Below are 12,188 nucleotides of genomic sequence, written 5' to 3' on the forward strand. Positions count from 1 at the left end.
GACAGAATTAAAAGTTATATGTAATATTGTATTTGATACAATATAAGAACTATAGGTTATGTGTTATATATGATGTAACATATATATATATATATATAATAAATTAGTTATCATATATTTCTCATCAGATCGTGGAAGGAAGTGGGAAGTTGTTACGTGATTTTAATCCTCTTCATAATTTTGTTTTTACACAGACTCTCTGTCGTGTGTGATCTGTGAGATCTCTTTGCAGTGTCCTATACGAATTGTTTGTGACCAGTTCAAGGGATTTCGTGAAGAAGGTTTTGGTTTTTCAAGGGTAAGTCTTCTCAAAACCCCTAATTTATTTTTTCCCCTCTAAAGTTGGGACGTCACATAAAGTATTTATATCTCGAAAACAAAATGTGAAATTAAAGATTGAAGTTTCTAATTTAAGATATGTGATTTACGTAAGTTGGTGATTTCATATTCAATGACCATTTATTGAGGGGTAAAATGATATTTTCACGTGGTAGATCTCCCACTTAAAATTGAAAAGATGAAAAAAATGTTTAAAAAGTATATTTTAAAAAATGATGTTACTATTAAATTGGAAAAAACTTTTTGGATCAAAATCCGCGATTTCTCGAAGGCATCCACGTGGGAAATAAGTCTTTTACTAAAACTACCAAATTTGCCCCTGCAGATATACAATACTTACGGACGGTTGGTTTTCGGATATGTTCGGCGTTCTGGATGGATTGGTGCGGCAGTTACGGCAAAATCCACGAGGAAAATTTAACGGCTGAGATTGCTTGGGGAGACAGATAATAAGATTCCATCATTTTAATAGAGTCTTGTGTGTTTGTGGGGAATCTATGATAGCCCTTTTTCATGGGTCTTCTTAGATATACTTTGAATGTTCCTTCTTACCAAATTTATGGTAAAATCATACATTTGGTGTATTAATTCAAGTTTTTTTTTCTTGTTAAAGGTATATTATTTTAGGTTAGTTAATATGAAATGTGTACATTATTGAATAAATATGTCTGGTAGTGATCGATACATTAATAGAACTAAATCGTTAAGACATTTATTCTCTTTCTTTAAAATTGGAAGTTCAAATTTTATTTATCTCGTTTATTATAGTTAAAAGAAACATTCCATGAAAAGTAAATAATTTAAACCTTTAAAATTGTAAACTTATAGTATTTTATTTCTTAATATTTCGAACATTTTATTTTAATATTTGTATCTTATAACAAATTATTTTAGTTGTTAATATTTAATAAACTATTTCAAAATTTTGACAAAGTCACATCTTTTACTTCACTTGATAAACTTATGTGGAAAAAAAAAATTAACCCTACTAGTATGTCAAATATCGAGATGTTCAATTTTTCCATCCCACATATGTCAGAAAGAAAAGAAAAAGATGAGAATGTGAATCTTTAATTGTTTTAGCAAAATTGACTTTATTTTTAAAAATATGAAAACATAGTTACCAATCATCCTTTTAAATAAAAAAAAATGAATGTCACATATTTTGGTTCCAAGAGGAGTAGTTTGGCCCATATATTCGTAGGTCCCACGATTAAAAAAATATTGTAAAATACTTAGATGGTGCAACCCAAGAGGCGTATAGTAAAAAATTGTCACAGGGTAGTTTTTGTTTTTTTAAAATGATTTTTAAAATCTTTTCTTTGTACGTTAAAAAAAAAAGGGTGTACGAGATATGATATTAGACTGCAATTAATCATTATTATGTCGTGATTTATTAACTTGTTGCACTATTTTCCACGACTAAACAACTCCACATCTTATCCGAAGGCCACATAAAAGGATTTTCCATAACTAAATTAAAAATGAAAAAAAATAGTGTTTAAAAAAGAAAAAAAAAATTAAAAATTGAATTGAGGGTTATTATCCAATGGACGCTAAAGTAGAAAGGAAGTGTGAGTATAAATAAGGGGCATGTGTTTTATTCCAATTCCAAGTTGGTTTTCCTTGGCTTCCTCTGCTCTTCAAAGAATAACCACCTCCTAAAGATATACCCACCCCCTTCTTCCTCTTTCAATTTCCTCTCTCTCTGATTTCCTTCTGTTCTATCCAGGGGGAGCTTCCATTTCTGATCCCCAGATCATGTGACGGAGGTTCCTTCCCCTTTTCTTTGATTTCATCTTCAGATTCCACTTTTTCAATTTTTTTTCCCCTTTAGAGGAGATTCATTCATCTCTTTCTTCTTATTGTTCTTTCCCAAATCCATTACCATGACTGTCCAAGGTAAATCCATTCTTCTTTTCATTTTGATTCATTGCCCTTCTCTGTTTCTCTCTGTTTTCAGATGATATTCATTCCTTCATCCCATCTCTCTTTCTTCTTCTATTCATGCAGTGGAGATTCAAGCTCAAACAGATCAGATTCCAGAATCGGAGGTGGAGATTGGTAAATTCTATTCCCATATTTTTGTTTTGTTTTATTTTGTTTGCTTTTTTTTTTCTCGAAGAAACAATTGGTTGGATTGGTGAAAAAAACAGGGGAGGTTGGAAAAAGAAAAAAGGAAATGGAAGAGACAGAAGAAGGAGAAGAAGGAATGAAAGTGAAAGATGCGGTGGAGGAGGAATATGTGTGCGGTGAAAACTCGCCGAGGGGTGTGTTTGAGATTCCGATTGTGGGGACGGATTCGGACCAGAGCGAGAGCAGCAGTGGCGGCGGAGGGGTCGGAGAAGGCACCTTGACAGTGGCAGACAAGGAGTTAATACCGGCGGTTCTTCTCCAAGAGGGTGGTGGAATTCCATGGAAGACGATGATCGGATGCATAAAGAAAAAATCGGTTTGGAGATTCTCCACCATTCCATTACTTGCTGCCAGTTATGAGATTTCTAGGAAGAATTTCAAGAGGAAATTGGCCAGGATTCGGAGTGCCGATGACGCTATCACCAGCGATGATATTCCCTTTTGCAAACCTTCATGGAGGAACTATGGCTTCTCCGAGCTCTCCGCTGCTACCAACAATTTCAGCCAAGGTATTAAATTCCCTTCTTTTTTTTTTTTTTTCAAAATTACAAATTTAGTTATAGTTATAGCCTCCATTTTTCATTTTTTTCTCCAATATATATTTTTTTTGTCATATTGAATAACTTTTTCTAAGTTAGTTTGTACTTATTAGACACAAATTTTCTTGTGACAAAATTTCTTTAATTTATTTTTCAAATATTTAATTATAATTTTAATATGCATAATGAAAGTAGAATGCATAGAAATAGGTGTATCTTGAAATGCATTCAATTAGCTTCTTAAAAATCATGTTTATTTTCTCACTTTTTCTATATTAAAGTTTTAAGATCCGTTTAGCATTTGAATTGTTTGTGTATATGAATTTTTAGAACATTTTAAGAAAGTAAATAACAAATATATATAATAACTAAAAGGTAGTATTTGTAAATTTAATTTTAAATTGAATTTTTAGAATATTTTGAGAAAGTAAGTAACAAATACATATTTTTGTACATCCCACAAATTCATTATTTATGAACTTAAATTTAATTAACCATAGATGGTTTGAATGTAACAAAATTGATAAATTTTAAAAATAAAATTAAAATTATTAAAATGAATATAATTCAATTGACATAATGTCTCAAAGATTACGAGATTATTGAATTTCCCTACAGTTATTATATTAAAAAAATAGCATAAAAAGATTGATTTACTTTAAACATTTACCATCAATTAAAAAGTTGAATGCTTGAATAACCGCTCACACCGACAAAATAATAATAATAATAAATAAAAAATCTCCAACTATAATTTGAGTTTGTCATTCTTGGTTTGGTTTTATATATTTCAATATTTATTTTGTGGTTTTTTTAATCTCTTTGGAATTGTATTGGGCTAATAAATTATCTACACGTGGCATTATGGCTCAGTATGTAATGAAATCTCCAACTTCAGTAATGTTATTCCCTTTTTAACCTTTTGTCACCATTGTAAGCTACAAAGTGTACACTTTATTATTTTTGACACTTTATAAAAATGGTTTAAAATTAAATTTGAAAAGTTATTTTCGAGTAGTAGTTAAATATTTTAATTTTTTTTAAAATGATTTATTTAAACCCTCATAATCAACATTTATAATTCAATCTTGGTCTATAAAATTGAGTCAATATTGTTTATGTTTCTTTGTTTCCGCTAGTCATGGCTGATTGTCGTTGGTTGGTTCTAATTTTTCTGACAAGTATTTTAGCTTCATCTAGTCTCTGTCCCATGTCAAGAGATTGAGTGAGCAAGACCACCATAGACTTTCTTTTTTTCTTTTCAAGAAAAAAAACTAATTTTTTTTATAAAGTAGAGTGGGTGCTCCAAATCTCTTTAGAAATATAAATTAAATATGCTCTATTCTATATAAATTTAATATTTTATCTGGATTCGATGATAAATTGTACAAAAATGATTGTAGCTCAAGATGTATTTAAGTGTTTGATTTGGTAAGATGGTTTATTTTTCCTTCCATCAACATGATAGTGATTTGTTTGGTCTTACACCCATAAAGTTAAGGGCATTTAAGTATGCATTAAACGATATTTGACAAATGAGATTTTGCAACCTTAGTTATTGCATTCTTGGTCTAAAGTCTCTTGCCAATAAAGTTGTTTAATATAAGTTTGAATAACTTACATGGGTAGGTTGAAGATTTACAATAGTTAACTGGTATAAGTAGTTGGTATTTTAACTGAAATTAGGTTAGTAACCTGTCATAATATTTAGCTTTGAAAGTCAATATATTCAGTTTTCAATTCATAAATATCAAACTTCACAAGTTGGTCCCTTGTCTTCTTTCAGTGTTTGTAGCCTTTCATAACCAAATAAAACCCAACCACTTTTCAGACTCAAGTGTAAATATGTTTTGGTTGTCTTTATGGTTCTAAATTCATAATTTTATGCTTCAAACTGTTTCAGAAAACTTGCTTGGAAAAGGAGGACAAGCAGAGGTTTACAAAGGCTGTTTATCCGATGGCCAAGTCGTGGCGGTTAAGCGACTTATGAAAAAGGAGAAAGAAAATGAGGAAAGAACTGCTGATTTTTTATCAGAACTTGGAATTATTGCCCATATAAACCACCCGAATGCTGCGCGGTTGCTCGGGTTTGGAATTGATGGTGGCCTCTACCTTGTCCTTGAATTCATTCCTTATGGCAGCTTTGCCTCGGCCCTTTTCGGTTCGTCACTCACCTATAAGTATTGTATTAGAATCTCGACGATGGGGATCTGCACTATAAAAGAAAAATTCATTTGAATGAACAAATTAGGCCACTTCTAGCTATGTCTGTTTTAACATTAGTAGTGAGTTGAAAATTGAAGTTAAAACACACATTCAAAAAGTATAGGTTGGATTGAATTGGACAAGGGAAAACCAATCTTTTAAAAAGGTATGTTTGGCTGATGAAGGTAATGCTTTGAATCAGGTGCGGAATCTTTAGAATGGAAGATAAGATTTAAGGTGGCTGTTGGTGTAGCAGAAGGATTAAACTATCTTCATTGTGAATGTCCGAGGCGCATCATTCATAGAGATATCAAAGCCTCTAATATTTTGCTTGATGAGAACTACGAACCACTGGTAACACTTTTATCCGGTCGGAGCATCGAGGAGTTTTCGGCATTTTTTTTTTTTTTTTGCATAACAATGAATGCCCTTTCTTCCCTTGCAGATCTCTGATTTTGGATTGGCAAAGTGGCTACCTGAAAATTGGGCTCACCATGTCGTCTTCCCCATCGAGGGTACATTCGGGTGAGTTAGTTATATGATTATGCGATTCGACTTGATTACTATAACAAGATTGTATCTACAAGTGTGAGATCTTTAAATTGGTCACAGATATTTGGCTCCAGAGTACTTTATGCATGGAATTGTGGATGAGAAGACTGATGTTTTCGCTTATGGTGTTTTGTTGCTTGAGCTCATAACTGGCCGTCGTGCAGTTGATTCGAGTCGGCAAAGTCTTGTGATCTGGGTATGATTTGTAGCTCCATAGCTTTAAGTAGTATTTATGTTTAAGCATCTTAATAAGTTAGTATTGACTGATTCGTGGGTTGTATGCTACTTAGAAAAGGTTTTAATTTTGCAGGCAAAGCCATTACTTGATAACAACAGCTTCAAGGAATTAATAGATCCAAAGTTAAGAGATGAGTACGATCAAACCGAAATGAGACGAACCATGTTAGCAGCTTCAATGTGCATTAACCATTCGTCGTCGATGCGTCCACATATGAACCGGGTAAGGGGGGAGGGTCTCATGGAATGGACATCTGATATCTCCATACATCTCACTGTTCTCACTTGAGTTTTGTGGTGGTGGGAGTGTAGGTAGTACAGCTGCTGAATGGAGAAGATGGACCATTAGATCAATTAAAACATAAGTCGATGGATGGGGATCGATCGTTCTTTTTGGAAGCCTGCGACCTCGAAGATTACACAAGTAATTCGAACTACTTGAACGACCTTAGTCGTCACAGGGAGCTCGTTTTGGAGTGAAGCCTTATGTTTGTGTGCTTCTTCTAAATTGCTAAATTGTTTGTGTTGAAAGTTATATGAAATGATGCCTATGCAATTGTGTCAAAGGCTGAGATAATGTTCACACAAGTCAATGTCACTTTTATGGCTCTGTTATATGCCTATTGAAGAGCTCTTCTTTTTGTCAAACACATAGAGATGGTAGAAGGGCCGCTTAAATATATATATATACCACATATATATATATATCTATGTATGTGCATATTCGTTGGCATATGAGAAACAGAAATTGTATATTGATTTTTATATGGTTGTGATACCCTTATTTTATTGGAAGTGACTTTCTTTTTCTTTTCTTTTCTTTTTTTTTTTTTTTTTTTTTTTTGTATAATAGTGGTTGAAAAATCCGAATTACAAGAGATTAGTCTTTAACACACATCTATATGATGAGTTATGTTCGCTTTCAAGTAACTTTATTTCTCTTATTTAAGCCCATAAAAGATACAGACTCTTAATATTATGTGACTAAACTTTAATACTTGATTAGAAAATAATAACACAATGTCGGTTAATTTTAAAATACAAAACCAAAACAATTATTGAAACAAGATGGAGTGGACATAAATATTAAAAAAATTAGGGAAACTTACCTTTCAAATCTCCAAATTTTGAAGAATAGGTGTGTTTGGTCTTTGAGTTCTCTAGATATTCCATTTTTAGTTCACAAGTATTTAGCATTTAGTCCAAAATGTATCTTTTTAGTCCCAAAGTTAGAATAAGTTTAAAAGGTCATTGAAGTATTTTTTTTTAAAAAAAAAAGTTATTTTACATAATTATATGACATTTTGCATTAAAAAATAAGTTTAAAAAATTAGATAAAACAGGTATTTTTTAAAAGAAATAGTTTTTCTAATTTAAATTAATAAGAAAACTACTGTACCTTTTAAACTTATCTCTATAAACTCACATACTAAAAATATACATTTTAAAAATTTAGGAACCAAAATACACATATTCTTACGGCAACTTGCTTTCTTTGTGTGCGAGAACGTGGACAGTGGGAAAATGAGAGAAATATAAGAGTCTCGATGATTTCTCTTTACTGTTAATTTCAAGATAAATAGTAGAGTTGTGATATAGTTTGAGGATTCTTTGTAATCTTCGAATGCAATGGTAGAAGACTGAACGTAATCTCGAATTTGAGGTAAACCAGTTATTCTTTTTTGTTCTATCATGTAGATTTGTAATCTTTTTTATAATTTAGTTTCCGCATTTTATTTATATCTAAATATAAATTTCCAATAACAATAATTGGTGTACCTTTCTCACCTATCGATCATGCAATAAAACAAAAAAGATAGAAGCACAGAAAACAATCCAAAAATGGAATCAAAAGCAGAAGACAAAGAAAGAAGAAGAATAAAAAAAACAAATAAAAATCCCATCGAATCTAAAGCTTGCTATGGAAATCGGAAAAGGAAGAAGAAGATAAAAAAAAAAAATTGCACTGGTTTTTAATAAAAGTCAAAGGGAAAAGATTTCTGTAGCCGAAAGAATTTTGGGTAAAGTTGGAAGAAAAAGAATTTACCAGTAGTCTATTCAAAAGGTGATCTCTATTGGGTCAAATTCATAAATTGAGGAAACATTTGAAACTTTAATTATATTTTATAATTAGATTTTCAAAATTTTTGGACAATTTTAATCTCACGATACATTCTATCTCCTATTAAATATTCGTATTATTTTACAATTTTAAATAATTAATTTCATTATATGTCATCATCAATTGTATATTTTTATTTAATATTTTCGGTTTTATATTATTTTATAATACATTCTTTCTCATATTAAATTTTTATATTACTTTATAATTAAAATATTTAAAAAATCCAAACCGAATTTAGTATTTATTAAATTCGATTTATATTTCATTAATAGAAGATTTTGTCATAATATCATTTCTTTGATTTTAGGAGTTTTTTCTTTTGAACGATACTTTTTCCAATTAATTACAAATTTGTCATAAATTTTCCTTTTTTACGTATTTGAGATTTTGATCAAAAATTTAGAATCTCTAATTTTAATGCAGAACTATTGTTACAAATATTCTTTTTCATCTATATTTCATTTTTTATGTATATATACGAGGTTTATTTCAAATATATACAAGTTTTATTCCAAATGTATTTAAAACTAGTATAAATTTAAGGATGTTATGTACCATATATTGCATATTTTAATTTTAGCATCGTTTTTATTAGGATATATATTCCACATACATTGTCATATTTACACAAGTATATATTTGAAATTGGGATATATATTTAGTTATTTTGTAAATATACACTTGGTTCTATAGATTTCAGATTGTGACTAAAATCTAGAATCTTCAATTTTTGTGGACTACATTTAATGTAAAATTATGGTTACAAATCTTTGTTTTCATTTGTTTTTCGTTTTTAATGTATATATACTAGGTTTATTTAAAATATTTATGAGTTTATTCAAAATGCATTTAGAACACGTACTAATATATACTCTATATTTTAATTTTAGTCTCGTTTCTATTAAGATTATATTCTACATAATTCGGTCCAAATTCTAAATAAAACCTAATGGGCTAATAAATTCCCAAATCTTATCTAAAATTATGTGATTTTATTGCAAATTTGTATTGTTGATGAAGCCAAACAATATATATATGCTTTGGCCAATGGATGCAAATATGTACAAAGTAGAAAATCAATTTACAAACCAAATTCATATTTGGATCATCAAAAGCCGAAATTATTGCTCAAGTTGCAATATTTTCAAAATGCACTGTAAGCGTGCATAAATTTCAAAAAGAGGCCTTTGTGGGAGAAGAAACTTTGGCCAACCAAATTTTCTCATGTCATCCCAAAAGCTAAATTTTATTAAATTTATAGTCAATTAAAAGTTATGGTGCCCTTAAATTAAAGTTTGGAGCTAACTAAAAATAAATATCATGTGTCTCCTTTTTGCCCATATAGTCAAAATTATAGGCTTGTCAAATTCAACAATGATTAAGCCTATATCACATCGTTGAGTAGTCAAATCGTTTAAGTTTGAAATCCAACCTAATTCAAGCCTATGGTAGGAATTTGGACCTAAACCTAACTTTAGTCTAGACCCAAGCACAATCTTTGAGCTCAAAAGTAAATGGGCCCAAGTCCATATAAGGTCCATGGAAATCTTCTATAAATAAAGGTCTTACCCCTTCATTTAATGGGGGTTGAAAGAATTGACAATAAAATACTAAAGCTCTCGAGACTTGAGAATTGAAGCTTTGAAACTCTTAAGACTCTAAAACTCTGATTGATTTCAAAACTACAACCTTCTGAAGATTGAAGACTTGAAAGACTAAAGTTTACTTGAATTTCAAAAAACTAAAGCTTTGATTGATCTCAAAATTACAACTTCCTAAGCTTCATTCAATATTTGAGAGAAAACATCAAAGGAAACATATATTAGAGATAGTACCTACTTACACTACAAATCAATGTAAATACAAGTTCACTCAACGAATCAATATTTTTTTTTTATTGGAAATCTCGTCGAGTACTGGTTTTCATTTTTTATTATTCTAACTTTACCCTCTTTGGTGATAAGCGTGCATATCGGTAGTATATCTAATATACTTTATGTTTGGTGTGTCTATTAATCGATATACTTTATATTTTATTTATCGGTCAACTAATATACTTTGTATTTGGTAGATCAGTTAGTTATTCAATTGGTATCAAATTTAACATTTATTATACTAGATTTACCGATCAACAATTATTTATGGACTTAACTTGAATTCTTATTCGTTTGTTTTATAGTAATATTTTTCTAGTACATCATCGTCATCGATTTAAAATAGTTTAACTCGTCCTATTGGAAATCATTTTGAATGAATGTTGATAAATTATTGATATATTAATGTTACATTTGGAGTTAAATTTTGAAATTATGGTTATTTACTACTGATATACTGGAACAAATGTATTTCTAAGAAGTACTGATATACTTATGATACATCACTGTTATGCTTGAAATAGATTTTGAATTGACGTTGATATACTAATAATATACAATATTATACTTGAAATTTAGATAGAATAAATGTAATTGATGTACTATTGATACACTAATGTTATACTTGAAATGAATTTACAGTTGGTGCTAATGTACTATTTATACACCAATGACAAACTCGAAGTGAATTTTTAATGACTATAAGTATACAATTGAATCTTGAAGTGAATTTTTAATGACTACTAATATACTATCGATATACCAACTATCAAAATTTAAACCGATTTTGAATGAGTGATGATAAACTACTCATACAATACACTAATGATAAGTTTGAAATGCATTTTAAATTATTAGTGATATAAAATTGAAATATTAGAAGATGTTTGGGTCACCAATATGAGTTGAGTTGACTTGGTATATTTTACCACTCACCCCAACTCACTCCAATTCTCCCTTCTTCCAATATTTTCAATGGCTCCATACATCCTCCATTGTCGACTACTATTGCTGTCACACTTCGGGAACCAACTTAAGTCTTCGACAACCACCTCCGATGACAACTCCAGCGACCAACTCCGACAACCAATTCTGAGCTCTGGCAATCACATCTGATGATAACTCCAATGACCCAACTCTGACGACCACCTTCGTGTGACCAAGTCTGACAACAAACTTTGATGACCAACTATAATAACCACCTCTGACTACAAACTCCAAATCACCTTCGATGATCAACTTTGATGACCATCTTTGAGCGAGCAACTTCGACGACCAACTCCGAGCTTCGACAATCACCTCTGACAAAAAACTCCGATAACCACCTCCGACTACAAGTAGTATGTAACAGTATAATATTTCAAAAAATATATATGCAATTGAAAAGTATGTAACACATAACAAAAAAAAACAATGAAAATGAAGATTTTTTTCCTATAACATTTTTTGGCAAGAACTAGTGAAGAATGAAGATTTGTTCTTTGATGATCCTCAAAATTTAGAGGAATTGAAAGTTCCATTGGCTGCTAAGATGATGAAGGAGATTCAATTAAAAAAATTAATGGCAGAGTAAAGATAGAGAGCAACAACATGAAGAAGAAGAAAAAGAAGTTGATGATGAAATTCATGGAAAAAATTAGGAATAAAAAAATTTGATTTCTCTTTGGTTTTCCATTTTTATTTAACTATATTCCTGCAAGAAATGTAATAGGTTAATTGTTGTTCATTAGCCAAAAAAGAAAAAGAAAGAAAGAAAACTTTAAAAATTAAAAGAAAAAAAATTGCAATCTATATTTTATTCAACACAAATATGAGTAGAATTATTTAATAAAAAGTTTCAAAACAAAAATAATCATCATAAAAGCAGATTATTTTGGAGTTCAAAAAACTGTACCAGATACCTCAAACATATGAACCAACACTACAAATAACTTTGCACCCCAAATACAGATATATGAACTCAAACCAAATAACCTTACACCCCAAACACATATATATAAACCCCAAACACATATATATAAACTCCACAGATATATGAACTTCACAGACATGAATTTCAGACATCATATCTCAGCTTAGTGTCCCAAACAACCCCTTAGTGATATACTTGAAATATATCATTTTTTAGTGATATAACTCATATTTAGTATATCAATAATATTGTTGATATGATTTTCTCTC

The 12,188-nt window shown here is 30.2% G+C and overlaps 1 protein-coding gene across 1 annotated transcript; it reads left to right on the forward strand.

Moving 5' to 3' along the window:
• Window positions 1-1,941: 1,941 nt before the first annotated feature.
• LOC120092039 (receptor-like cytosolic serine/threonine-protein kinase RBK1) lies at window positions 1,942-6,803 on the forward strand. The gene is made up of 9 exons (XM_039050229.1): window positions 1,942-2,241; window positions 2,353-2,403; window positions 2,496-2,984; window positions 4,918-5,175; window positions 5,422-5,573; window positions 5,665-5,744; window positions 5,832-5,967; window positions 6,082-6,231; window positions 6,321-6,803. Exons 1-9 carry the CDS (start codon window positions 2,229-2,231, stop codon window positions 6,486-6,488), a joined length of 1,497 nt encoding a protein of 498 aa, XP_038906157.1. The 5' UTR covers window positions 1,942-2,228; the 3' UTR covers window positions 6,489-6,803.
• The last annotated feature ends 5,385 nt before the right edge of the window (window positions 6,804-12,188 follow it).

Source organism: Benincasa hispida, chromosome 11 (genome assembly GCF_009727055.1).
Source record: "Benincasa hispida cultivar B227 chromosome 11, ASM972705v1, whole genome shotgun sequence".
NCBI classification, from domain to species: Eukaryota; Viridiplantae; Streptophyta; class Magnoliopsida; order Cucurbitales; family Cucurbitaceae; genus Benincasa; species Benincasa hispida.

Excerpts from the sequence above, each read along its gene's own strand:
- LOC120092039 (XM_039050229.1), top strand. Across the intron at positions 5,574-5,664 it reads ATGAGAACTACGAACCACTG|ATCTCTGATTTTGGATTGGC; the intron begins GTAACACTTTTA and ends CTTCCCTTGCAG. Across the intron at positions 5,968-6,081 it reads GGCAAAGTCTTGTGATCTGG|GCAAAGCCATTACTTGATAA; the intron begins GTATGATTTGTA and ends TTAATTTTGCAG.